Genomic DNA, 27,850 nt, shown 5'->3' with positions numbered 1-27,850 from the left:
AAAATATTTTCCGTGTCCCCGCCTGCAGAGTCAGTGTGCGGTTTGGGAGAAAATGTGTCGGATATTTTGGGGCGGTCACGTGGGCGGGCGGGCTCCGAGAGGCCCCGGGACAGTCCCAGCCTAGAGCCAGTGACCCCCCAAAAGCCCCCCCCCCTCCATTACTGCGAGCCTCTGACACTGCGAAGCTCCAACCCCGCGACCTCCCGACGCCGGGACCTCGGGGTTCCGCGGCCTCCCTTCCTCCTCCCCTCCCCTCCAGGTGAGTCAGTCGGGGGAACAGGATCGCCAGTCCAGGACGCCTGGTTTCTCCAGTGAGGTGGGCTGGGGGCGGGGGTGCCGAGAAGCGATGCTGGCTCCGTCCCTTCCAAGGCCGGTCAGGCTGTCAGAAAGGTTTGAGGGGGGCCTTCTGCCCGGACTTGGGGGTCAGCCCTGATGTGGGAAGGGAATGGGGAAGATTTGAGACAAGCTGGACTGGGTTGGGCTTTATCGACCCTTCATCTCGGTGATTAGCGGGGACAGCATTTGGGGAAGTCTTCAGCCAGGGAGCTTTCAGTCTACTTTGTGCTTGGGGTGTGAGGGAAGACAGTGTTCCCTCCTGTGGGGAAAGACCTCTGCCTACCCTCCCTAAGGCTTCCCCTGGGGAGTCTGAGGGGTGAATTTTTGGTCCAAGCTGCTTCTTCCCTAGTGGAATGGCACAAGTTAGACATCAGCAGGGCAGGGAAAGGATCTCCGCCACATAAGTGGATAGGATAGGGTGTGTGTAGTTTCGTTGAACCACAGTTCAGGATTCCCTCTCTCATTTCCCCAGCCCGCAGTGTATGTCTTGAGTCCCTCCAGCTAAGGTGAGGGGCTTCTTGAACGTATTCTTCAGGAGAGCTCAAATGGAACAAAGAAATAAGAGGAAGACTGGGGCAGACACCCAGGAGTCTTAGTCAGAGCCCCATTGACGCTGCCTCTCTGTTTTCAGCAGTTACAGCCCAGTCCCCTCAAACTGACCCAGTATGTAGAAGGGAAATTCTTCAGGTGGCCAGAGGGTAAGAATGTGCATGGTTGGGAGTGGGGGAAACAGAGGGGCCAGAGGAGGAGGTGGATATAAGGCAAGAAGCTGAGATGACTGCCCCTTCAGAGCGCATGTCCAGGTAGTTGCAATCCTAGTCCTCAAGTCTGAGGCTCCTGCCCTTATCGTCACTCCTTAGATGCTGAGTTGGGGTTGAGGACCACAGACAGTGTCCCATATCCTTAAGGCAAGGAGAGGACAGGGGAGGGGGCAGGGTAGTGTGCTGGAGCTCAGGTATCCCAATTAGACTCACACATACACATACACACAAACACACACACTGTGGCTTACAGCCTGGTAGGCAGCACAGGGCACCCCCCCCACCCATCACACCCCCACCCCTGGCTCAGAAAGCGACCTAACTGGCACCTCCAGTTCCCCCTTCTGCCCCACCCAGTCCGTGCCCTCCATTGCCCACACACATTCCACTGGCATTGCCTGCCTGCCTGCCTGCTTGCCTCCTGGGCACTGCCCCTCCCTGGGGCCAGTGGGGTGGAAGGAGGACACCTGGGGATGAGAGGTGGAGATTCAAGGGTCTGGACACCCCAAGGGTGGCACAAAGCCATGGAAACCCAAACCACTGCTGCCTCCTAGGGAGAAGGCTGGGGGCCCAGGCTAGAGCAGAGGATGCCTGGGTTCTCCGCCCAGGCTGGGGATGGGGTCATGGAAAAAGGTGGTCGTGTTTATACAGAGGGGAGGGGGGCAGTGGATGGAAAGCAGCTGACAAGAGCAGCTTTGTTCCAGGCTCTGGAGCCGGTAAGGCAGCAGGGAGACGCTCCCCCCCCCCTTCATCCGGCAACCCCCTTCATCTATGCCCTCCCCTTAACTCCACCTCAGCTCTAAGAGAAGCAGCTTTGTATGGTTCCCTTTCCGCTAGTCATCCTCACCTCTGTCTGAGGTGGCATCTTGGGAGGACAGAAGTGTTCTCTCCTTTCTACAAGTCCCCCAAAGAACGAAGGCATCTGGGTCCCTAGTTTAAGATTTCCTTTTACTCTCTGTACCCCTGTCTCCCATTCTTTGGCCCCTTCCTCCACCCCAGCCTTAAGACCCTTCCCTTCCATTCTAAGGCAGAGAAACCAAGGCTCAGAAATGGAATGAATCTCTGTCTCTTTCTTGTCTTCCCTTTACTCTCAAGTCCGTTCTCTGAGGCAAAACAGAAGGAAGGCCAGGTAAAGCTGGGCTGTTTTTTACTCCTTATAGCTTCTTTCTTCAGTAAGGACCAGAAGTCAGAGGTATCCCTCTTTGGGGACCCCCCTCAAGTCCTCCTGCCCCATCCTCTGGTCTCTGTTTACCAACTGCAGGTGAGAAGCAGATATGAGGCCTGGAGCACAGAGTATGTCCCCATTCTAAGTCTGAGTGAGGAAGATGGGGTTGGGGGGGGGGGCTCTGGTAGCTTCTCACCCTTGACATTAGAGAAGTTAATCCATCTGGAATGTGACCCAGCCTGTTGAGCTATGGCCCAGGGGCCTCAGGGGCCCCCCCGGACTCCTGGCTCTACTTTGGATTTAACCAGGGACAAGGATTTCTGGGAATAGGGGAAGGAAGAGGAGAGAGACCCTGGGGGCTTGGAGCTTAGACTTTTAAAGCCTGGGGAAACACTGGGCTGAAGAGTCTAAGGCTGCTGGGGATATGGATCTTACTTAGTAAGGGGCAGGGGCTGCTTCATGCATTGGGACTGAGTGAAGAATGGTGGTGTTGGGGTCTGAGATCCTGTAACCTCCATGACAATTTACCCTCAGGAACTTGAAGGCCAAGGGAGATGAGAGATAAAAAAGAAAAAGAGAGAGAGAGAGAGGAAAAGAAAAAAAATAAAAGAAGAAAGAAAGGAAGGGAGGAAGGGAAAGAGAGAAAGAAAGAAAGGAGAGAAAAAAAGAAAGAGAGGAATGAAGAAAGGAAGGAAAGGAGGAAGGAAGGAAGGAAGGAAGGAAGGAAGGGAGGAAAGGAGGAAGGAAGAGAGAAAGAAGGAAGGAAAGGGAAAGAAAGAGGAGAGAGAGAGAAAGAGAAAAGAAGAAAGGAAGGAAGAGAGAAGGAAAGAAAGAAAGAAGAAATAAAGAAGAGAGAGAAAGAAAGAAGTAAAAGGAAGGAAGGAAGGGAGGAAAGAAGGAAGGAAGAAAGGAAGGAAGGAAGGAAGAAAGGAAGGAAGGAAGGAAGGAAGGAAGGAAGGAAGGAAGGAAGGAAACAGATATACACAGACTGAGATTTTAAAAATATTATTATTGATTTTAGAGAGAGGAAGAGAAACGGAGAAAATACATTGGTTTGTTGTTCTATTTACGTATACATTAATTCAGTGGTCCCCAACCTTTTTGGGGCCACGGACCGATTTAATGTCAGAAAATATTTTCACCTAAAGGGTGGGACGGATAAATGTATCACGTGACCGAGACAAGCGTCAAGAGTGAGTCTTAGACGGATGTAACAGAGGAAACCTGGTCATTTTTTAAAAAATAAAACATCGAAAAAATAATTAAATAAAACATTGTTCAGACTTAAATATAAATAAAACAGCCTGACCAGGTGTCGGACTGGGATGCTGAGGACCCAGGTTCGAGACCCCGAGGTCGCCAGCTTGAGCGCGGGCTCATCTGGTTTGAACAAAAGCTCACCAGCTTGGACCCAAGGTTGCTGGCTCAAGCAAGGGGTTACTCGGTCTGCTGAAGGCCCGCGGTCAAGGCACATATGAGAAGGCAATCAATGAACAACTAAGGTGTCGCAATGTGCAACGAAAAACTAATGATTGATGCTTCTCATCTCTCCGTTCCTGTCTGTCCCTGTCTATCCCTCACTCTGACTCTCTCTGTCTCTGTAAAAAAATAAATTTAAAAAATATATATAAAGCCAGGAGCCACAGCCAGGGCCACTATCACAGCAGCCTGGCCCATGCAGGTTCGCATGGATTCAGACAGTCGGTAAAGAAACAATGGAGCCAAAAACTGGTGGGCCATAGTCTTTAATACTAGCTTGCACCCCACCCGGCGGGCAAGTAAAAACACACACTGGGCTCCAAAACCCAATCACATTCAGTGCTCACAAAGCCACTGACTTATCCGAGTTTCCTAGAATCAAAGGTTTCTAGCTCACCAGCCTTATTCTCCTCAGTTCTCCATCTCCTTCCTTATGCCAGATACAAACTCAGCACAAACTGGCATCTCACTCAGCACTCCGCCCTCTTGGCTGCTTCTCCTGGCCTCCTCCACGTGGCCTCCTTCTGCTCTCTGCTCTGCTCTCTCCTCTAATGATAATCTCAGGAACCAAGAGCCGGCAAGCTCCCGTTCTGCCCCTATTTTATAGTGTAGAAATCCAAACCTTTAATCCAATATACAAAATAGGGAAGTCTCTAATACAAAGTCACTTCTCTGAGGCATGATTGGATTGTACCGCCCCACATCAAAAAGGGTGGGAAAGGCTTAATCCCAAAACCAAGCCCCAGGCTACAACGATCCTGCCTGCCCCCAACACACATTAATATCACCTGGGCAACGTTATCTTTTACAAAGTGAGCATAATACATTTTATCTGCCCAACAATATATATATAAATAAAACAGAAATAATGTAAGTTATTTATTCTTTCTCTGCGGACTGGTACCAAATGGCCCACGGACTGGTACCAGTCCGTGGCCTGGAGGTTGGGGACAACTGCATTATATTGGTTGATTCTTGTATGTGCCCTGAGCAGGGATTGAACCTGAAACCTTGGTGTATTAGAATGACACTCTAACCAACTGAGCTACCTGGCCAGGGCCAGACTGAGAGATAAAAACCCTAGAAGGAAAGAGATGCAGAAACACCCATCACCTACCTCAGGGCCTGCCCACTGTATGGTTTCTAGGTGTTTCACTTTCTCTTGGTCGTTCTCCACCCTTTTCCATCTCAGTCCATTATGATTCTGGCTCGTAGAGGAGGTACCCAGGCTGGAGAAGCTTTCCCTTGTCAGAGCATCAGGAGAAGAACTGCCTACCTAGCCTTAGGATTCTCATTTCCTCTTTTCCTTTTTCTCCTCCCCCTTCCCTGATCTCAAGTTAAAAATCTCAAGGGTGAGGACTCTGGCTGAATATCTCAGTTGGTTAGAGCATCATCATGATATGATCTCTCTCTCTCTTCTCTCTAATATCAATACATAAAATTTTTAAAAACCTCAGGGATGGGGGGCAGGTTACATTTGAGGAGGGGAGGATTCAGGGAGGACTTCTTTGAAGCAGAGGGCTCAGAGAAAAGAGAGAAAAGGAGATGTAGAAGCAAAGTAAGCTGAGAATGAGAAGAGGAGCTCTCTGGCATCATACCTGGTCCACAGTGGGGCTTCCATCAACAGTACTGGGTTTGAGCCTGACCAGGTGGTGGCACAATGGATAGAGCATCAGCCTGGGATGTAAAGGACCCAGGTTCCAAATCCCGAGGTCACTGGCTTGAGCATGGTCTCATCCAGCTTGACCGTGGGCTCACCAGCTTGAGAGTGGGGTTGCTGGCTTGAGCATGGGATCATAGACAAGACCCCATGGTTGCTGGCCTGAGCCTTTAGGTCTCTGGCTTGAAGCCCAAGGTTGCTGGCTTGAGCAAGGGGTCACTGGCTCAGCTAGAACCCCCAGGCATAGCATATATGAGAAAGCAATCAATGAACAACTAAGGTGCTGCAACAAAGAATTGATGCTTCTCATCTCTCTCCCTTCCTGTTTGTCTGTCGCTCTCTCTGTCTCTCCTGCAAAAGCAAACAAAAAAAAAAAAAAACAAGGCCCTGGCCGGTTGGCTCAGTGGTAGAGCATTGGCCTGGCGTGTGGAGGTCCTGGGTTCGATTCCTGGCCAGGGCACACAGGTGAAGTGCCCATCTGCTTCTCCACCCCTCCCCCTCTCTTTCCTCTCTGTCTCTCTCTTCCCCTCCTGCAGCCGAGGCTCCATTGGAGCAAAGATGGCCTGGGCGCCGAGGATGGCTTTGTGGCCTCTGCCTCAGGTGCTAGACTGGCTCTGGTCGCAACAGAGCGACCCCCTGGATGGGCAGATCATCCCCCCCTGGTGGGCATGCCGGGTGGATCCCAGTTGGGCGCATGCGGGAGTCTGTCTGACTGCCTCCCCGTTTCCAGCTTCAGAAAAATGCAAAAAATCCCACACAAACAAACAAACAACAACAACAAAAAAACAACAACAAAAAAACAATAGTGGGTTTGAAAGAGAGTGTGCAAGATGCCAGGAAGTGAAGGGTAACTGGAGACTGAGAAAGAATTGGGAGGAAAAACTGGAAGGGGGAGTATTAAAGAAGTTAGAGAAGGAAATGCTAATTAAAAGAGAGGTATGGGCCTGACCTGTGGTGGCGCAGTGGATAAAGCATCAACCTGGAAATACTGAGGTTGCCTGTTCAAAACCCTGGGCTTGCCTGGTCAAGGCACATATGGGAGTTGATGCTTCCTGCTCCTCCCCCTCCCTTCTCTATAATAAATAAATAAAATCTTTAAAAAAAAAAAAAAAAGAGGTATGGCCTGAGCAGGCGGTGGCACAGTGGATAGAGCATCGGACTGGGATGCCAAGGATCCAGGTTTGAGACCCTGAGGTCGCCAGCTTGAGCGCGGGCTCATCTGATTTGAGCAGAACTCACTGGCTTGGACCCAAGGTCGCTGGCTCAAGCAAGGGGTTACTCAGTCTGCTGAAGGCCCGCGGTCAAAGCACATATGAGAAAGCAATCAATGAACAACTAAAGTGTTGCAATGAAAAACTGATTATTGATGCTTCTCATCTCTCTCCGTTCCTGTCTGTCTGTCCCTATCTATCCCTCTCTCTGACTCTCTCTCTGTCTCTGAATAAAAAATAAAAAAATAAAAAATAAATAAAAAATTAAAAAAAGAGAGGTATAGAGGAAGAGAAGATACAAAGTCAAATGACATGAGACTGTTATATATCAAGTCTGTGTGCCCTATATTCTTTTTTAAAAAAATTATTTATTGATAGCTGTTTTACTTTAGTTGTTCATTGATTGCTTGTCTTCTGTGCCTTGATCAGGGCGGGGCGGGGCGGGGTGGGGGGGGCAGTATACTCCAGCAAGCTCAGGATTTTGAACTGGCGACCTCAGCGTTCCAGGTCAACATTCTATCCACTGTGCCACCACAGGCCAGGCAATTCTAAGCACTTTACACATGTTAAACCCTCACAACTTTATGAAGTAGGCCCTATTATGATTCCCAATTGACAAATGAGGAAACTGAGGCACAGAGAGATTAAATTAACCCACCCAAGGTCTTGCAGCTCAGCTAGCAGTGGGGATCAATTTCAGGTTGTCTGGCTACAGAGCCCATGTTCCTAACCATTGCACTATACTCTCCAGAGAGATATAGGGCCTCAAAGTTACAATAGATGTTTGCCTTCTCCAGAAAGGTAGAGAGTTTGAGTCTTGACCATACCACTTACAGCCATGTGACCTTAAGCCAATCATTCAACATCAGTTTTCATATCTATGAAATGGGAATCATAATTCTTCACAGGATTGATGTGAGGGTTAGAGTAAGTTTCTAACCCAGTTGTGGTGCTTAATAGTCACATCTCAGCTGAGTAGTCTTCTTTGCCAAGAGTCCTAAGATACTCCTTCACCTTGGAAACTCAGTTTACCCTTCCCTGGAGAGTTTCTCTGAGCCTGCCTAAGCATCTGCCCGGCCTCCTCTCCCGAGAGCCCTGAGCCAAGTTAGTACAAACCCTAGCGGCACAGAGGGAAAAGACTTCAACTGAGAGAGGGCCATGGACTTGGAATGTCAGTGATCATTCTCTTATCCCTCCTTTTCTTCTCTTTCTCCCTAGGACTCCTGGTAACCCATCCAGCAGTCGAGGAAAGGCTGGCACGGAGACTCCCAGGCCCATTCGACAGTGGGCATGGGCGGGGGCTGTGGTTGAAGACCTCCCCCGCCCATTGCAGACCCCAGGAGAGTTAGCCTCCCACACTGCAGCTACCATGGCCACCAATAAGGAGCGACTCTTTGCCACTGGTGCCCTGGGGCCTGGATCTGGCTACCCAGGAGCTGGCTTCCCCTTCACCTTCCCAGGGGCACTCAGGGGTTCTCCACCTTTCGAGATGCTGAGCCCTACCTTCCGGGGCCTGGGCCAGCCTGACCTCCCCAAGGAGATGGCCTCTCTGTGTGAGTCTCATGGATATTGGGGATGAGGGAAAGTGGAAACAGGACATTTGGAGGGTGGGTGATATAGAAAATTGGCATCCTAGTTATGAAGGCAGGTAGGATGGGAGTTTGATCTAATGGAGTAGTTGACAGGGGTGGCTAGAAGCGGGCTTGGATATGGAGCAAATGAGGGTGTTTGCCAATAAGAGTACTCCTGCCCAAATAGGATGGGAAAGTAGCATGCCTAAAATTTGGAGGGGTCTAACATTGCCTCCTGATTGAGTCAACTAGGAGGAGAGAACACCTTTGTATGTGCAGCCAAGGGGAGTTCTGAAGTTTGAGGCTGGTACCCACATGTAGTGGAATGGTATGGGGAGCCAGCTGGGAAGTAGAGGAGTCCGGGAGGCTAGTCAGCTAACTGTGATCAAGAGGTGAAATTGTTCTGAATTAAGGGAGGCTGCAAAAAAAGGAATGGAATCTAATGCAAGGTTCCCAAAGATGTGTGGGGTCAGGAAACTTTCCTGTTAGTTCTGGAAAGGGTGGAAACAGTCACAAAGAAGGTGCTTCTTCACCAGAAGTAATCCAGGGAGGTGAAGGGGTTGTTCCAGGAGTGTCCTGTCTTTCAGCTACGTGGGTTCTGGACTCCTCCCCTCCCTTTGGGTCTGGCTCAGTGCCCACTGCTGTGCAGATCCCTACTTGTCCCTCAGACTTGCCCTCTTTGAGTTAAGCCTTTCAGTGCTGACAACTGGCAAGTTAGTCCTCTCCCTTTCCCCTTAGATCCCCTCTCCTCCCACTTGACTTGGTAGTTGTTCTTCCTGACCAGGTCATTATAGGAGTGGGTGTCCTTGAGTTACAAAGCTGGGTTACTGAACTCTGTGGGTTATAGGACCAGTGTGTGAGCTGGTGTAGAGAAGGCCTCACCTGGAAAGAAGGGGAGGTGATGGAAGGAGAGACAGAGACAGAAACAGAGACAAGAGGAAAAGACAAAAAAAGAAAAATATATCCTTTATAGCTCCACAAGTTTTGCAGAAAAAGGGCCATGTCTTTGGGTGAGGGCAATTGGAGGGTTGTGTGTATGTGTAAAGGGGTGACTAGACAGAGCTGGCAGCTCTACTGGAAAGAGTGTGCTCATCTGGAAAAGGCGTGTGTGTGTGCATGTGTATGTGTGTGTGTAAAGACCATATGCAGTTGCGTGTGCACAACATGTCCCTCAGACTCTACTCAGATACAGAATTCCAATGTGTGCAACAAAGAGTCAGTGTGAGGAATGGGGTGGGATTTAATAGGGCTGCTGACGGTGTGTCTGGTGTTTGGTGAGGCCTGCTGGTGGCAAGTCTGTAGTCTAACAGGGGTTATTTGGGTGTTATGCAGGTGAACAAGAGAGCACAAAGCTCCCCTTTTTGGAAACCTCAGCTGGGCTTCCCCTGTCTCATTTACAGCCCATGAATCTGTCCAGGGCCTGGGGAGGTAGGGAAGGAACCACCCTTCCCATGTGAATGTATTTCTTTCTTTTTTTTTTTTTTCCCCACATGAATGTATTTCTTACAGAGAGCCATACAACTCAAACCCTTGGGACTTGATTTTCTCAGGTTCTGGGAGAGGCAACTAAGGAAGCAGGACTAAGGAGGGAGAGGAGAAACAGATTGGTAGTGGGGAGAATGCTGAGAGTCAGCCAATCTCCAGTGAAGCTGTTGTGCCCCTGTGCCCTGGACACATTAAGATCAAGGTCAAGGCTCAAAGTGAGGTGAATGTAGGGGACAGAATCAGACTGGACTCTATCCCCAAAGGCTGCCCTGAGGAAGGGGGGTGGGGTGGGTGGGTTGAAAGGAAAAATCCAAGGGAGGAGCCAGAATCAAGGCTGGTAGTTTAGGAGGGTGTGGCTGGCAGCAGGGAACAGGCCTGGGCAGAGAGGCAGTGGTAGGGTGGGGAGGAGGTGAAGGCTTGGGTTCAGACAGCTTGAATGGGAGTCGGGTATGCATCACCTAGGGTAAATGGGAGCGTGGCAGAGGGGAAGGGAAGGGATCCTAGAGAGATCCCACAGTGGGAGATTAGCCGAAGGATGAGAATGTGGTCTGTTATTTCTCTTACCTGGTGGCCCTTATTGGCCATCAAATGGAAGGGGACTGGAGGCTGAAGTCTGATGCCAAAACTACATTCACCTTGAGTCTGTGTCCCTTTACTCCCTCTTAGTCTATGGGGGCAGGGTGATCTATGACATAGTCTGGGACTTCTCCCTGGGGCTGGCCCTAGACCCTATGATTGGTCCCTAACACCTTGGAGACATATTGTTGATAAGGGAAGTCTTGTCCCACCTCTTGGGGTTCTCCAGAGGCCTGAGTGAGGGAGGTAGGCATCTCAGAACCCTGTGGGGCAGGAGGGTAGAGAGAAGGGGAGCATGTGCTGCCAAGGCAAGCACGGGCCTGTGTGCATGGGAAAGCAGGGGGGGGGGGTGCTTGCTCACACTGTGCATGAAACCCTGGTGTCTGTGTCCCCCCTGGTGTGTTGTATGTTTGCTTTTTCAAGACTGCAGGGAACAGAGTATGAAAGGAGGGAAGGGAAGCCTTGCCCTCCTCCACCTCTTGACTTGAAAGCTGTAGTTCTGAAGACCTAGCCTTGTTTGTCCTCTGAATTTAGTGTCAGTGTCCTTGGGGCAAGGAGCCTATACTGAACCACAACCACACTATGTCACATGGAGAAACTGAGGGCAGGTTGGCACAGGAAGTAATATAGTTCTACTTAAAATAAACTGAAAAAGAGAGACTCAGAGACCTAAGCCAGATGAGAGAGAACTACATAGGCCAAAAGGTGCAGACACAGAGAGAACCCAGATGCTGGGAGAGAAAAGGAGAACAAGCAGGCAGATAAGGGTGGCAAGCAGGAGGCAGCGAGGCCTCCTCCAGGAAAAAACCCCAACCGACTGCCTCTGTCCCGCCCCTCCTAGTCTCTCCTGCTCAGGCTCAGGCTCCAGCTCCAGGCCCGACACAAATGGGGCTTTGATTGCAACAGGAAACCTCGGGGGGGGGGGGGGGGGGCTGGGCAAGCTGCCGCCACTGGGGCCCAGGCTGCACCCCCCTCTCCTGGCCCCCTACCCAGTCCCAGCCCCCATCCTGCCAGCACTCCTTACATCCGTGCTTTGAGCCTCGTTCCTCATTCACACTTCTAATCCCCCCACTCTTCTGCAGCTCCCTCCTCCAGAGACTCCACCCATTGCCCTCCAGGTGGGACTCCTAAATTAGGATTTATCCTTGGAGATAGGACATCTTTGCTTTGAGATGGTCTTCAGTTTTTTGAGGAAAGGTTTTGGAAGAAAAGGTGAATTTAGCATGAGGAATTTAGAGCCAGTTATCCTCAAGCCCCATTCCAGAAGGTGGCAGGAGCCTGGAAAAGAGGGGTGCATAAGGAGTTAGCTGTCCCTCCTTCCACAGTCCCTCATCGGCCAAACTCATGCTTGCAGGGGTGGTAGGGGCTCTGAGGGGTGACCATGCAAGACTCTGTGTGCTAATGGCCTGGTTAGTGGTGGAGGGGTATTCTTCTCTTTGCCTCTTGGGCCATGCCTTTGTGGAGCTCTAGCTGGGAGGGATGCTTCATTGTGGTGGTGGGGAACACAGGGAAGGGGGTGAGTCAGGCAGCAGCCCTCCCCCCCCCCTACTCCCACCAGGCTGGTGTAGAACATCTGTTTCCCATGAAATGCTAGAAGGCTAATGGGCCTAATTGCTGCAATAAGGGCTGGGGAGACTTTGGGGAAAAGAGGGGACACTAGATTCCCCCATTCTCTTACCTTTTCCTTAAGGCCATACTAAGACTGTCTAGAATGGGGATTGGGGTTGATGGGAAGGGTGGGTCTAACACCATAATGCCTGGTCCCTTATAAGACCCCTTCTTCCTGCAATGTCTGGGAAGCACACACTGATGGGGTGATGAGGAGTGGGGTGCATCTGGTGAAGAGAAAGGGGGGCTATTCAGGACTCATGACTTCCTGGAGCCCTCCCCCCCTCCTTCTGTGCCCCACTCCCACACCCCCTCTCTGTGGCCTGGCCACTTCTGGTTCTAATTACCAACCAGGCAGGCCAGACTTAATTGGGACCTTTCAGATTTCGGAGGGGGAAGGGTGGGTGGGTGGGGACTGACAGCCTGGAATTGACTAATCAGGGATCTTTTCTCCTTGTTTTTGAGGTACTCCTCATTTTGCACTTAATTGATTTTTTTTCTTTTTGGTGGGGGGCACTGGCCAGATTCTGATTCAGAAATCCCTTTTTTTCTTTTTTGGTGTAGGCTTGGCTGGATTAGAAATGGGTATTTGGGGTTGAGGGCAAGAGCAGGGAGCTCACGCTGGGTTGGAAAAAGCACTGCATGACTTTTCATCCCTGCTTCAAGTCTTGGAGCCAAGCCCTGCCACCCCGCACCCCCTCATCTGCAAGCCCGGCCCTCCTTCCTGGCCCTGCCCCCCACCTCGTCGGTCCCCGGCAGCCACCTGGGCTTTTGCTCCGCTCCTGTTTTCCCTTCCCTCGCCTAGTCTGGCACTCCTTCCTGCTCTTTATTCTTATAAACTGGCACCCCACTCCTGCAGCACCCTAGTGCACCCCCCACCCAAGTATTTACAACAGATTCTTAGAAAAGTGCGCCCCGCCCTGGCCTAGCCACAGCCGCCAGGCGGGGAATGGATCGGGCCAGCCGCTCCCGCTTCCACGGCGCTACCCGTGTGAGCAGCGCTGACAGTGCCGGCTGGGTCGGCCCGCTGGCCGGCCGGGCGGGCCGCAGGCGAGGCGCGGAGGAGGGGGTGGTTTCCGGGAGTCGTTGCGGCTGGCGCTGTCCCGGGGCCAGGGTTCCCATTCGGCAAGGCCCAGCGAGGGCAAACTCTTGACGTGGCCAAGTCCCCGCCCCCTCACCCCCTTCTACGCCGGGCGAGGGCGCACAGTGCTCTGCAGGGGCAACCGAGGGAACAGGCAGGGGCACTAAATGTGGCAAGCACTGAGGGAACAGGGGGCGATTATTGCCAATGTCGGGATAGTTAATGGCTATGAGAACAGTTATTGACCAGACTCGCAGTTATTGCCAAGAATGGCACTTGGCATTTTGGGGCAGTTGGCACACTAGAAACTGCGGTGGGGGGAGTTGATACTTAAGAGGGCAATTTCGTCTGAGGCGCTGCTGGCGCTCTAGAAACAGTTTGAGGTAGTAGTTTTGTGCTCTAAAAGTAAAGCTAGGGTCGAGGAAGGGGCAGTGGAGGCGCTTAAGCAGTGTCCGTCGTAGGATGGGGCTTCGGAAACTTGGAGGGAGGCGGCCCAGGATGCCGCAGAGGGAGGACGGCCCAGGCTAGGAGGGGTAGGGCTACAGGCTGCGCTGGAGGGGGCGGGGGGTACTCCGCAGCGGCGCAAGCGACTGCCTGGGCGGGGTGGGGCGGGGCCGGGTCAGGAGGAGGTGAGCGCGCCCGGCCACCCGCCCCGAGGGGGGTTCCCGGAGAGTTCACGGCGGGAGCGCGCTCCGGCCCTTCGACCGGGGGCGGGGGAGGACGGGAAGGAAGGAGGAGGCAGTGCACGCCCAGCCGCAGGAATGTACTGTTGGGCCCTGAAGCGCGCGCGCGCGCGGAGGAGAGGGAGGAGCTAGGCCTGGGAACTAGGGGGTGGAGGTAGTGCATGTTCCCGGGCCCTGGAGAACTGCCGGGCGCCGGGAACCTCCATGTTCCCGGCTTCCAAGTCATCCTTGACACTGTAGCCTGTACTAACTTGTGTGGAAAAGGGAGTGTTGGGGGAGGGGGGAAACTCAAAAGGAAATGCGTATGCTTGGTTCCTCCACTCCTACCCCCATCCCGACCAGGGCACGCGCCTAAGTGTAAATGCGTGCAGAGCCTCCGGTGTAGAGAATGCTTGCAAGTCAGGTGTGCTTGCACAAACGTGTGTGCATACATGATCTTATGTGCGTGCAGATATGAATGTGCACTATTGTATATTTGCAAATTGTGGTGCCTGCCAAGATAAATGCATGCACGGATGTGTGTCCAAGCAAGCGCGCCGCGGTGCGAGAGTGTATATGTGTATGTGTGTGCGCTCCACTCCCAGCTCTGCTCATCTTGGTGCCCGGCCCCCTTCGCTCTCCAAGCCCCACCCCCCACCCCTCCAGGCTTCGCTTTTACAAAAGGTCTCCCCAGTGCTAGCCGCCGGGACGCCCGGTGTGTGCCGCACCGCTGTTGAGGCGGCAGTCCCAGCTTTGCGCCCCGCCCAGTCCCTTTCCCCTGCTGGGGATCCCCCTCTTCCCCGCCCACCCTATACCCCTCATGCAGCCCGTCGCCCTATGCTAGCCCTCCCCCTCCCCCTCCAGGAGCGGGGCGCCGCTGGGGGAGGAGGGGGTATCGGCCGCGGGTCCTTGGTGTTCCTAGCACCCAGCTTCCCTCCAAGCCGGGTCTCGATGTACGACTGCATGGAAACGTTTGCCACGGGTCCGCGACGGCTATACGGGGCTGTCGGGCCCGGGGCTGGCTTGCTGCGCAGAGCCACGGGCAGCTCCTGTTTCGCTGGACTTGAGTCTTTTGCCTGGCCGCGCTCCGCCAGTCTGCAATGTAGGTACCCGAGCCCGGGGGTGGGGTGTGGGGTGCAGGAGAGGCAGTGGTTCACTCTTTCCATGTGTAAAACGTGGAACTGGGGTGTAAGCGGAGATTCTGATTCTCTATGCGAGTGTGTAGGAAAGAGGTACTGGCCCTTTAAACGTGGGGTCCTCAGCGACTCCTTTGGGTGTGTGCAGTAGTGTTATGCGTGTGTGTGGTTTTTATGGTGGGTGTTCACTAGGACCTGTGGTTGATGCCACTACGAAGTTTCTGGGGATAGGGAGAGACCTAGGTGTGTTGGTACTTTTGTGCCCGCAGTTCCGTGGCTCTGGAGGGATATGGCACCCGGGACCATGCGTGGCGTTTGTAAAGTCCATGTGGGAAGTTGGGAATGTAAAAAGTATTTGCAGAGCATGTGAATCCCAAGAGTGTGCAGCGCTTTGCCTGGGCGGTGTGGGTCAAAGAGTCTCTCCACGCAGTGTCGCCCTCCGACAGCGCTGGCATGTCCACATGGCCCTGTGTAGGGATGTTTGTGGCGTAAGGCCGGGAGGGCGTGTGCCCTTGCGTGGCTGCGGGGGCGCCTTTAGAAAGTGCTGTGTTCGAGCGTGCATCTTGTGTGTTCTCCGAGCAGGGTGGAAGGGGTGGTGCACACAACGAGCGAAGGCTGGACTCTGGCATCCCCCTCCCCCACATTAAAAGAAATGTTTAGAAATGTGTATAGAGTGTATGTAGAGAGATGACTTTTTCCTTTGACTTCAACACACACAACTTGAGTAGGAAGCGAAAAGTTTAGAGCTAAATCTGTGTTGGGGCGGGGGTGTGTGTAGGGTGGCCTGTAGGTGGCAAAGGCCGGGGGCGGTGGGTAGGAGTATGACTACTGGGTCCTCAGATACTCATTTTCCCTCTGTGAAATGAGAGATGCCAGGCCTGGGGCCCTGGAACCCCTTTCCAGGGAGGTAATAAAAAGCTGGGGACTGAGAGGCAGTAAAAATGAAGTCCAGATGAGAGGCGGCTTTGAAGCCTGGGCCCAAGTGCCTGGCGGGGGTGGGGTGTGGGGAGGAGCCGGGGATGGAGGGAGCCTGGAACCCTCTCCCCCCAAATTTACTGGGGGTGGGACCGCACTCGTAGCCGGTGCGGACTCTGGGGGACGAGGGGTTTGAGGGCACGCTCGGAAGGGGTGGGCGGCGGCAGGCGCTGGGGGAGTGCGCCAGCGGGGTTACTGAGCCCCCACCGACGCGCCTCGCTCCTTGGCACTACGCAGCGCTGTTTACGAGTTCGGCTTTTTTTTTTTTTTTTTTTTTTTTTTTTTTGGTCTTTTAGTTCCAGGGAAGAACTGCTTAGATTTAACAACTGGGAGACTGAAAGAGGGAGGTGGCAACCAGGAGATTGTACTTTGGGGTGGGAAGGGGCAAGAATTAAATGTATGGCATTTAAAGGGCGGGGAAAGCATGGGACCATTGCTTCGCATCAAATCCTTGTCAATTTTTTTTAAAGATTTTTTATTATTATTATTCATTATAGAGAGGGGAGAGAGAGTGAGAGAAGGGGGGAGGAGCAGGAAGCATCAACTCCCATATGTGCCTTGACCAGGCAAGCCCAGGGTTTTGAACCGGCAACCTCAGCGTTTCCAGGTTGACACTTTATCCACTGCGCCACCACAGGTCAATTTGCCAATCCTTGTCAATTTTTAACCGTCCTCTCATTGCCCAATAGGATGCGGATTTGGGTTATGTTGGAAGGGGTGTTGAGTGGAGAAAATCACTCAGAAAGGGTTTCTGTGGGAGCTGGGCAGGGACCCTGGGTTTTTCAGGACCACAGAGACCACTTGCACTTGGCTGGCAGTACGTTTTCTCATTTAAATTTGGACCAATAATTTTGGCCTCTAGAATCTTGGTGGACTTCATGCCTACTCCACACACTTTTAAAGAGAAAGTCACTTAGATCTGGGTCTCTAAACCAGGGAAGCAAAGAGGTTCTTTGAGGGAAGGGCCCCCTGGTGTGTTTGTGCGTGTTTGGCGGCTTTGGTGTCCTGGTGCTGCTTTGGCAGGCCTGGGTGTTTCTCTGGTGGCAGAGTTGCTCACTTGCATATGTGAAGTGGAATGCGGGTGTGTTTTGTGTCCACTTCCACAGGGTGGCTGGAGTTAGTGTGTCCTTATGCCACCTGTGTGTTCTGTGCCAAGGTCCAGTTGTAGCCAGGAGCCCATTGGTGATATAGGTGCTTCGGTGCCCTGTGTATTGTTGACGTGTGAGAGTGTGTGGCTCTCCAACGAAGTATGTGGCAGTTTGTGAGCTTGGGCTTCTCAGTCCTGGGCCTCGCAGCTGGGAGCGTTTACAGCCAGTTATAAAGAGTTTGTTTGAAGCTCCGCTCAGCCTAGCCAGGAATTTCCTCAATTTCAGCAATTTGGGCTTTAAAAGGAGAAAAACCCAGAGCCCACCACCTCCTCCCCAGTAGGGGCCCCAGCCTAGCCCAGGAGCAGCATCCCGATGGTGGGGGCTCAGCTGAGAAGGGGATCTGAGCTGAGTTGATCCAATTCACCTTCTTGCGCTCTTCGCCCACTGGGCTGTACTTTATTTTAAGGCTCAAGGGGTGGGGCTGTACCAGAGGAGTGCCAAGAAGGGGTGACAGTGTCACATCGATGGGAAAGCTGTCCCTGGGCCTGTCTTCCTGCGGCCCCCAGTCTTATAATTGGCTGGCACTGCCCTGTGCCAGTCTGACCACACCCAAGCCCTTTTACAAGAGAGGAAATGAGGCAGTGTTCTGTGGGCTGGGAGGGTGTCAGCAGTTTGCACCACCCTGCACAGTGGCCTGTGGCAGCACCGGTGCCCTCAGAGGACACCAGGAGGGGTCCTGAAAAGCATTCCAACCCATCACCCATCTCTCAGCCCAGCCCCTCCTAGAGTCTCCCGCCCCTAGTCTGAATAGACTCCAAGTACCTTTCTTTCTTCCCCTCCTCTCTTACTCCTTTTTCATTGGGAACTCTCCCTCCAGCGGGATTCTTATGTTAATTGAGTGTCTGGGTGTGTTAAGGGGGTGGAAGGGCTTCCCTCTTGGGAAGTGGGGGTGGAGCTAGCCCAGACTTGCATCCTGGGCATTCCTTCTGCCCTTCTGGGGCATGGGATAGACTTCTGACCAGGTGGGCTGCAGCAGGTTAGAAGAAGGAAGGTGTTCATGAGGTGGGTGAGTGGCATACTCCTTAGGGAGGGTCTTAGGATTTTCTTGCATTGCTTGGGCCCTCCAGCTTTGGGCAACAGGTCCTATAGATTGAATAATTTATAGGTATTTCCAGCCTCTGAAGATCAACCACACGTCCAAAAAAAGTTTACTTATCAGCCGCTGAACAGACGGTGTTCTCTCCACACACTGTGTGGCATGGGTCGAGACCCCTTTTGAGCTGTGATTAGGTATTTGTTGGGAAGTTTAGGAGTGAAGACACGGCTCAGAGAGAATCCAGAGATAGCTCCCCTCCCCCATCAGCCCTGTTTACCCACCGTCACCTGACTTCTCCAGTTTGCTACACCCCCAACAGCTTCTAGACCTGAGAATCTGAGCAAATAGCTCAGTCTATTTCCCCAACTTCTATAACTCTCTTCCAGGCTACTCAGATATAGTCAGAATACGTAAGTGACATGGCTCCACTGTCAACTGGCAGTGCAGTACTGGGCTGGGCACTCCCCTCTGGTGGCCTGTTGGGCAAACAAGTGTGTTAGTCTTGCTCACCTGTACTCTGCCTGATTGGTGCATGAGTATGGAGCAGCACTTTGTGTGTAGTCTATGTAAAGCTGCAGGTGCTTGCCTTCAGGGTGGCAGATTGTAGATTGTGGATTGCCTGCCGCCATTGGGAGGGGCCATTTTTTGCTATTGTTTGCTGGAGAAGCGCCCCCCCCCCCTTTTTGCTTGTGAGTCCTGAGAGAGAGAGAGAGAGAGAGAGAGAGAGAGAGAGAAGCAGTTTGCCCTGCCTGCTTACTTGTCAGCTATTGTGAGACTCTAATAAACAGAATGGCCCACCATCCTCTGGCTCCACAGTTCCTTTACTGTCTGCCTGGATCCAATGTGAACTTGCTTGACCACGGTCACTGGCCCTACATGGCCTTAGTTCCTTCAGGTGTAAAATAAGGTTGTTACATAGCCTCTAACCTACTTTCCTGATGCCTGTGTCCCGTTAGCTCCACTATCTCAGTGGTTTCTGGGGATAAGGATATTGGCAATTAGTTGACAGGCAGTGTGAGAGGGATAAGCTTAAGGACTATCTACCCTGTACTCTTGAGAGAAAATGAAGTCCTATTCTACCTACTAAGTATCTCAGCAGGTCATTTAGCTAGGTGCCAGCTATAGGTGACTTATAATAAGTGCCATTCACCCCCAGATCTGTTGCCTCATGAGGAGGAGCTCAGTAGGAGGTATATTACCGGACAAGGATATATTGATGCAACTGAGTGACTAGAGAGTTCAGAGCCATGGGTCATAACCCCTTCACCTACCCACTTTATAGCTGGGAAGGCCCAGGGAAGCTAACTTCCAGGATAGCCTTGGCCTGGATTTTGGAGAATTGAACTGTGTCATGTAAGCCTCTGCCTGGCATTATTTTAGGGGGAGATGATCAGACTGTGGGAAGTACAGTAATCGCCGTTGTTTGGGGGTTTCTGGAAGTGTTTATTATGGGGCTGTACATAGTTGTTGGGACTTTAAATCACTGTGGTGGTGATGGTGTTGTCACTGTTGAGCAGGAGGAAGTGGGAATGAGTATGTATGTATGATGAGGATACCTGGAGATCTGAAGGGATCTTATCCCCCAACCCTCATATCACACTGCTTCCCCCTCAGCGGTGGAGACACAGAGCACTAGCTCTGAGGAGATGGTGCCCAGCTCACCCTCACCCCCTCCACCTCCTCGGGTCTACAAGCCATGCTTCGTGTGCAATGACAAGTCCTCTGGCTACCACTATGGGGTCAGCTCTTGTGAAGGATGTAAGGTGTGTATATGGTGAAGGTGGTGGCAGTGGATGCATTGGGCCTCTGTAGTTGCCTGGTGATATCAGGGACCAGAGCAGAGGGGTGAGACACTGCATGAGAGTGGGCATCCCTCTGGAATGGGAGGGGGTGCTCTGCATGTAGGTGGCAGATAGAGTGGGCCTGGGGCAACCTGCAAAGCCTATGAGAGGCTGGTACTCCCAGCATCCTGTTTCACTAACACTCTCCCCACCCCCAACTCCAGGGCTTCTTCAGACGCAGTATCCAAAAGAACATGGTGTACACATGCCACCGAGACAAAAACTGTATCATCAACAAGGTGACCCGGAATCGCTGCCAGTACTGTCGGCTACAAAAGTGCTTTGAAGTGGGCATGTCCAAGGAAGGTAGGCCCCTAGCCCTGGCCTGGGCAGGAGCACTCCTATCCTATCCTGTGTTTGTTACCCTCTTCTAATTCCCTCACCTGAGATCTAGCTTGCCCTGGGGTGTTGCTTCTCCCTAACCAGTGTTATTTGATTAGCTGCATTCACCCAGGAAGCTCTGCCCATTCTCCCCTCTCAGAGCTTAATTAACTCTTGAGTAAATGGGGTTACCATCTCACATCCCCCTGTTTCATGGAGCAGTGAGGGGCTTTGCCAGTCCCCTATTCTTCTCCCAGGACTAAGCCTGAGGTGGATCTGGGGTGTCTTCCCCCCCCCCCCCCCCCGCGTCCTCTCACCCCCCCCCCCCCCCCCCGCGCCATTGTGCTGCCAAGGCTATAAGTGGATATCCTGCCGCCTGCATATCCTGCCCCCCCCCCACCTCAGCTCCTGCAGGGTGACAGGAAGGGCAGGATGGAGCTGAATGGCTTGGGGAAGGAGCAGGGGCTGTAGGCCCTGGGTGGGGCTGGGGAGAGCCAGCCTGGAAATGGGAGCTAATGTAGGAGGAGATAGGGAAACTGAGGTACTGACTAGGGTCCCAGGATGAATAGATGTGCATGATAAGGATGGAACACATTAAATTAGGGTGATAGGGGATATCCAGAGGGAGGTTCTGAGGGTCCTGACCCTCTCTTTGCACATCTACCCCCAAGCTGTTCGGAATGACCGGAACAAGAAAAAGAAAGAAGTGAAGGAAGAAGGGTCGCTTGACAGCTATGAGCTGAGCCCCCAATTAGAAGAGCTCATCACCAAGGTCAGCAAAGCCCATCAGGAGACCTTCCCCTCGCTCTGTCAGCTGGGCAAATACACCACGGTGAGGACTGGGCAGGGCCTCAGTGAGGGCAGGGGACTGACTGTTCATTTTGGGGAATGGACAGGCATTGAGCTGGAGGCCATGGTCTGGTGCTGAGGACAAGGAGGGTATCAGAATCCAGAGGAGAGAGCTTGGGGTATTGGCAAAGAAGACAGCTTGCAAGGCAGGTCTTAGCTTGAATTCTTATCTGTCCTCCCTGCAGAACTCCAGTGCAGACCACCGGGTGCAGCTGGATCTGGGGCTGTGGGACAAGTTCAGTGAGCTGGCCACCAAGTGCATCATCAAGATTGTGGAGTTTGCCAAACGGCTGCCTGGCTTTACAGGGCTCAGCATTGCTGACCAGATCACTTTGCTCAAGGCTGCCTGCCTGGACATCCTGGTAAGTTAATAACCCTATGGCCACAGCCTGACTTTCATATGAGACCAAGGAGTTGGACCACACAAAGATTTTATGATTTTTCCCTCACCCCCTTCAATCTGGGGCTTCCCAGATCTCCTCTAAACTCCAGCCCTTTTTTACTTTTCTTATTTAAAAATGTTGATTGATTGATTTTAGAGAGGAAAGGAGAGTGTGAGAGAGAGAGAGAAAGAGAGATACAGGAACATCGGATCTGTTCCTATATGTACCTTGATCAGGGATCAAACTGGCAACTTCTGTGCTTTGGGATGATGCTCTAACCAATGGAGCTATCCCGCCAGGGCTCTTTTTTTTTTAGTGAGAGTAGGGGAGATACAGAGACAGACTCCTGCATGAGTCTCAACCGGGATCCACCTGGCAACCCCCATCTAGGGCCAATGCTCTGCCCATCTAGTGCTGCTCACAACGGAGCTATTTTTAGTGCCTGAGGCAGAGGCTCCACAGAGTCATCCTTAGTGTCAGGGGTCAAAGTGCTTGAATCAATTGAGCCATGGCTGTGGGAGAGTAAGAGAGAGAGGGAAGGAGGAGGAGTGGAGAAGCAGATGGTTGCCTCTCCTGTGTGCCCTGACTGGGAATCGAACCCAGGACTTCCACAGACCAGGTTCACATTCTTTCGCTGAGCCAACCTGTCAGGGCCCAGCCCTTTTTGTCTTAACCCCTGCTCTTAAGACCTGATCCTAAGCCCTGGCCGGTTGGCTCAGCGGTAGAGCGTCGGCCTAGAGTGCGGAGGACCCGGGTTCGATTCCCGGCCAGGGCACACAGGAGAAGCGCCCATTTGCTTCTCCACCCCTCCGCCGCGCTTTCCTCTCTGTCTTTCTCTTCCCCTCCCGCAGCCAAGGCTCCATTGGAGCAAAGATGGCCCGGGCGCTGGGGATGGCTCTGTGGCCTCTGCCCCAGGCGCTAGAGTGGCTCTGGTCGCAACATGGCGACGCCCAGGATGGGCAGAGCATCGCCCCCTGGTGGGCAGAGCGTCGCCCCTGGTGGGCGTGCCGGGTGGATCCTGGTCGGGCGCATGCGGGAGTCTGTCTGACTGTCTCTCCCCGTTTCCAGCTTTCCAGCTTCAGAAAAATACAAAAAAAAGAAGTCTAGGATCAGGTCTTTTTTTTTTTTTTTTTTTTTTTTTCATTTTTCTGAAGCTGGAAAGCTGGAAACGGGGAGAGACAGTCAGACAGACTCCCGCATGCGCCCGACCGGGATCCACCCGGCACGCCCGCCTGGGGCAGAGGCCAAGGAGCCATCCCCAGCGCCCGGGCCATCTTTGCTCCAATGGAGCCTTGGCTGCGGGAGGGGAAGAGAGAGACAGAGAGGAAGGAGGGGGGGGTGGAGAAGCAAGTGTGCGCTTCTCCTATGTGCCCTGGCCGGGAATCGAACCCAGGCCCCCCGCACGCCAGGCCGACGCTCTACCGCTGAGCCAACCGGCCAGGGCCTTTTTTTTTTTTTTTTTTAACAGAGGCAGAGATAGACAGGGACAGACAGGAACGGAGAGAGATGAGAAGCATCAATCATCAGTTTCTCGTTGCGCGTTGCGACTTCTTAGTTGTTCATTGATTGCTTTCTCACATGTGCCTTGACCGTGGGCCTTCAGCAGACCTAGTAACCCCCTGCTGGAGCCAGCAACCTTGGGTCCAAGCTGGTGAGCTCTTTGCTCAAGCCAGATGAGCCCGCGCTCAAGCTGGCAACCTCGGGGTCTCGAACCTGGGTCCTTCGGCATCCCAGTCCGACGCTCTATCCACTGCGCCACCACCTGGTCAGGCCTGATCCTAGACTTCTGTACATCCTCCCTCCTGACTTCTCTTCCCTCCCCAAGCTTCAGATCCTACACATCTCTTTGCCTTTCTCCCTATGCCTGCTTCAGGTTGCCTTCCTTTTCCACCAAACCTCCTCACTTACCATGTGTACCTCATTCCCTCTTTGCCCTACCCCCATATGTGCCCCTCTCTAGAGACAGCATTAACCTTCCCCTCACCCACCTCTAGATGCTTCGGATCTGCACAAGGTACACCCCAGAGCAGGACACCATGACCTTTTCTGATGGGCTGACCCTGAACCGGACTCAGATGCACAACGCTGGCTTCGGACCCCTCACAGACCTTGTCTTTGCCTTTGCCGGTCAACTCCTGCCACTGGAGATGGATGACACAGAGACTGGGCTGCTCAGTGCCATCTGCCTCATCTGCGGAGGTGTGGGGGCGCCCCCTGGTGTTTTCTCTGATTCCTTTCCCACCACACCTCATACCTGATCTCTCACCAGGCTGGAGACCTCTGTTCCTACCCTTGAGATTGTTGTACTTGGCCCTATCCACAGACATCTTATATCCAGTGCAGGTTCCCCAAAGCCTGGAACATAGGACAAATTGGGGAAGAGCCAGGGGGACCTGGGGAGACCCCAGATTCTGGTGCTGAGATAGGTGTCTCGGCAGGAGTGGTTTGCCAGAGCAAGCCTCTTAGTGATGGGGAGAAGGTAAAGAGCCTGAAGCAGGGGAGATGACCTAGGTGGGGCTCAAGGATAATAGGTGAGGGGCTAATGGGACAAAGTTTGAGGCCTGGCGGCTCATAAGGCAGGGCCAGTTGGAAATCAAGCACTTGTCACTGTCCTCCCCACCTTTTCCTTTCTCCATTGTGCTTGATTTCATAGACCGCATGGACCTGGAGGAACCTGAAAAAGTGGACAAGCTACAGGAGCCACTGCTGGAAGCCCTGAGGCTATATGCCCGGCGGCGGCGGCCTAGCCAGCCCTACATGTTCCCAAGGATGCTCATGAAGATCACTGACCTCCGGGGCATCAGCACCAAGGGTTAGTCATTAGTGAGCCTCCCTTCTCTCTTCCCAGAAGTGCAGGTCTTCCAGGTCAGTTAGGTGGACAGGTAGAGACAAAAATAGAGTGTGTGAGAACCAAGGAGCCTACAGTGGAATCTAGCTCTACCACATGCTGGTGGAGAGACTTTGGGAAAGTTCCTTTAATTTGTGTGCCTTGTTCTCCTGCATATAAACTGGGTTATACTTATACCTACCTTATTTGTTATCATGAGGTCTAAACAAGTAAATACACAATGGGCCCTGGCCGGTGGCTCAGTGGGTAGAGTGTCAGCCCAGCATTTGGACGTCCCAGGTTCAATCCCTGGTCAGAGCACACATGAGAAGCGACCATCTGCTTCTCTTCTCCTCCCTCTCCCACTTCTCTCTCTTTTTCCCTCCTGCAGCCAGTGGCTCAGTTGGTCTGAGCGTCAGCCTCAGACGCTTGAGGATAGCTCGGTTGATTCAAGCATTGGCCCCAGACGGGGTTGCCAGGTGGATCTCAGTCAGCCACATGTCTCATGATTTCCCCTCCTTCTACTTAAAAAAAAAAAAAAATACACAGTGGGCTTCGAATTGTGCTGAATGAAACTTTCAGTTCCTCAGTGGCAGTAGCCACATTTCAAATATTCAGTAGCAACATGTGGCTACTCCTGTACTGGATAGAGCAGATATTTCCATCATTGCAGAAAGTTCTATTGGACAGTGCTGGTTTAGAAGGATACCTGGCAGAGTATTTTATTATTATTATTTTTTTTTTTTTGTATTTTTCTGAAGCTGGAAACGGAGAGAGACAGCCAGACAGACTCCTGCATGTGCCCAACCGGGATCCACCCGGCACGCCCACCAGGGGGCGACGCTCTGCCCCTCCGGGGCATCGCTCCGCCACGACCAGAGCCACCCTAGCTCCTGGGGCAGAGGCCAAGGAGCCATCCCCAGCGCCCGGGCCATCCCTGCTCCAATGGAGCCTCGGCTGCGGGAGGGGAAGAGAGAGACAGAGAGGAAGGAGGGGGGGGTGGAGAAGCAGATGGGCGCCTCTCCTATGTGCCCTGGCCGGGAATTGAACCCGGGTCCCCCGCACACCAGGCCGACGCTCCACCGCTGAGCCAACCGGCCAGGGCCCAGAGTATTTTATTTAAAAATTTTTTTATTTATTTATTCATTTTGAGAGGAGAGAGAGAGAGTGAGAGAGAGGGGGGGGAAAGGGGGGAGGAGCAGGAAGCATCAACTCCCATATGTGCCTTAGACCAGGGTATTGAACCAGTGACCTCAACATTCCAGGTCGATGCTTTATCCACTGCGCCACCACAGGTCAGGCCTGACAGAGTATTTTATAAGTAATAAATATTAATATAAGTGTTATGAAGAACAGATGTAAGAACAACTGGTGAACTGTGGACAATAGAGGGTAGGATCCCTGGGGAAAGGGGCTAGAGCAGGGGTTTCAAACTCGCGGCCTGGGGGCCGCATGCGGCCCGCCGAACAATTTTGTGCGGCCCACAGACTAATCCACGAAGTTCAAAATATTTTGGATAAAATTAAGTAAGCCTAGGGGCCTACTTGTATTTTTCATTTCTCTAGCATCCTAGCTAGATATTAGCTTAGTTAACAGCAGTTGTGATGTGAACTACAGTTTCTGGTCGTTTTGTGACACTGAGTAAACTGCATATACGATTGTGCTTGTTGTACTGATTTTTTTTTGTTTTCAACTGCAGTGAGAAAAGTGTTGCGTAACAGTTGCCTTTTGTAGACCTAGTGTGGCCCGCCAAACGGCTGTGATCTTGCTCTGTGGCCCACATGCTGAGTTGAGTTTGAGACCCCTGGGCTAGAGGTTGGGCACAGCATGATCTTTGAGAAGACAGTCTGAAAGAATGGGATGAATGGTCAGCAGGTTGGCAGAAAACACAGGTAGAGGCTCCAGGCAGAGGAGTGGTTCACAAGAACCCTAAATTAGGGAGAGGGTGAGATGGGACGAAGAGGTGGCAGGGCCTATGCTGGGAGCCCCCTAGAGAGGAAGTCATAGGGCAGTTAAGAGAGGTTAAAGGGTTGATTTCACCAGACCAGGCGGTGGCGCAGTGGACAGAGCGTCAGACTGGGATGCAGAGGACCCAGGTTTGAGACCCCGAGGTCACCAGCTTGAGCGCGGGCTCATCTGGTTTGAGCAAAAGCCCACCAGCTTGAACCCAAGGTCCCTGGCTCCAGCAAGGGGTTACTCGGTCTGCTGAAGGCCCGCGGTCAAGGCACATATGAGAAAGTAATCAATGAACAACTAAGGTGTTGCATCGCGCAATGAAAAACTAATGATTGATGCTTCTCATCTCTCTCAGTTCCTGTCTGTCTGTCCCTGTCTATCCCTCTGACTCACTCACTGTCTCTGTAAAAAAAATTTTTTTTTAAATTTAAAATAAAAGAGTTGATTTCAAGGGGCATGTCCCTTTGCCCCCCTGAAACTCTATCCCTCCATTGCAGGAGCAGAAAGGGCCATTACCCTGAAAATGGAGATTCCAGGCCCGATGCCTCCCCTGATCCGAGAGATGCTGGAGAACCCTGAAATGTTTGAGGACGACTCCTCGCAGACTGGTCCCCACCCCAGGGCCTCTAGTGAGGATGAGGTTTTGGGGGGCCAGAGCAAAGCGGACTGTAGCCCCCAGCCTGACCAGGGCCCCTGATTTCTCCTGCTATGGGGGTTGGGGCTCCAGGCAGCAGACTGACCATCTCCTAGACACCACGAGTGACTGGGGGAGGATGTGCTCTGCCCTCTCCCCACCCCTTCCAATGAGCTCCTTGTTTTTGCCAAAGTTTCTAGGGGTGCCTCTGTTCATCCCCTTACTACTCTAACTGGCTCCCTCTCCAGTCTTGGGGGCCTGTTCTACTCCCTCTAAGAGAGAGGGTAGATGGGTGAGCATTGGTTTGGACTCTAAAATCTCAGCACTGCCCCTCAGACACCAGGGTCCAGGCTTCCCAGGAAAGGAGAAAGACCCTGCAATTCCACAGTCCCTTCCTCTGCCAGGGCTTAGGCCTCTGGGAGCAAACAGGAACATTAGAGATCAAAAGGGAAGTGTAGAGGAAGGGCTGAGCCCACCCTCTTGCCCTTACCCTCGGCGCCTTATGCCACGTAACGCACCTGCTGGGAGCATGCTACCCTCTGTGCACCATTCTTGTGCCAGGTCAGGATAGGGCAGGCTGAGCCCTGCATTGCTGTGTGAGGCCAGAGGGTGAAAATGACAGAAGCAGGCCCATTCTGCACCTCTTTGCTTGGGCCCAAAGTTTACCTTGGGCCCTCCGTTATAAGCCCTTTCCCATCCCTGTCATGTGCCTTGGGCTCCCCCTGCCCCCCATCTCAGCCATCGGGGCAGGGACCCTCCTACACTACAGAGGGACCAGGGGATCCCTCTCCCCCTAGTGCCTTTCGCCCTGACCCCAGAGCAGCTTGGTCCAGAGAAAGGGGGGGGGGTGCTGCTTAGCTGATCCTGCCCTGACCCAGAGGATGCCTCTATTTATTTATTAGCTTTTGTTTACACCCTGGACTTGACCCATTCCTCTTGGGGTCTTGGGAGGGGGAGCCCAGGACCCCTGTGACTCCTCCCTTCTTTCTCCAATTCCCAGTTTGTATTTAGCTGCCAAATAAGATTCCCACTGGCTCCCCTTTTCCTCCGGGGGGTCAGGGTGCTGTCCCCTCCCCTCTGTTTACATCTCCCCTCCACCCCGCTGTATTGCATATTGCTGAGTTTTCTATTTTTGCAAAATAAAGTGAT

General features: G+C 52.7%; 1 protein-coding gene and 1 non-coding gene across 4 annotated transcripts; both read left to right on the top strand.

The window, feature by feature from the left end:
• The first annotated feature begins 11 nt into the window (after positions 1-11).
• On the top strand, positions 12-27,850 carry RARG (retinoic acid receptor gamma). 3 transcript variants are annotated; one of them, XM_066369627.1, is made up of 10 exons: positions 12-259; positions 968-1,034; positions 7,831-8,165; positions 19,505-19,653; positions 19,896-20,037; positions 20,724-20,884; positions 21,087-21,263; positions 23,279-23,483; positions 23,938-24,096; positions 26,565-27,850. In XM_066369627.1, exons 3-10 carry the CDS (start codon positions 7,982-7,984, stop codon positions 26,762-26,764), a joined length of 1,377 nt encoding a protein of 458 aa, XP_066225724.1. In that variant the 5' UTR covers positions 12-259; positions 968-1,034; positions 7,831-7,981; the 3' UTR covers positions 26,765-27,850. The 3 variants fall into 3 exon arrangements, with proteins under 3 accessions (XP_066225724.1, XP_066225723.1, XP_066225722.1); XM_066369626.1 differs by lacking the exon at positions 968-1,034; XM_066369625.1 differs by lacking the exons at positions 12-259; positions 968-1,034; positions 7,831-8,165 and adding an exon at positions 14,311-14,697.
• On the top strand, positions 21,984-22,059 carry TRNAS-AGA (transfer RNA serine (anticodon AGA)). Its single transcript has one exon. It is a non-coding gene; the product is annotated as a tRNA-Ser (tRNA).

The sequence above is a fragment of the Saccopteryx leptura genome, chromosome 2, assembly GCF_036850995.1.
Source record: "Saccopteryx leptura isolate mSacLep1 chromosome 2, mSacLep1_pri_phased_curated, whole genome shotgun sequence".
NCBI classification, from domain to species: domain Eukaryota; kingdom Metazoa; phylum Chordata; class Mammalia; order Chiroptera; family Emballonuridae; genus Saccopteryx; species Saccopteryx leptura.
The sequence above is the reverse complement of the archived record's forward strand: the minus strand, read 5'-3'. Positions and strand labels throughout refer to the sequence as shown.

Coding starts and splice junctions, on each gene's coding strand:
- RARG (XM_066369625.1), top strand. CDS start 14,433: ATGCTAGCCCTCCCCCTCCCCCTCCAGGAGCGGGGCGCCGCTGGGGGA. Junction 14,698..19,504: donor GCGCTCCGCCAGTCTGCAAT/GTAGGTACCCGA, acceptor CTTCCCCCTCAG/CGGTGGAGACACAGAGCACT. Junction 19,654..19,895: donor GCTCTTGTGAAGGATGTAAG/GTGTGTATATGG, acceptor CCCCAACTCCAG/GGCTTCTTCAGACGCAGTAT.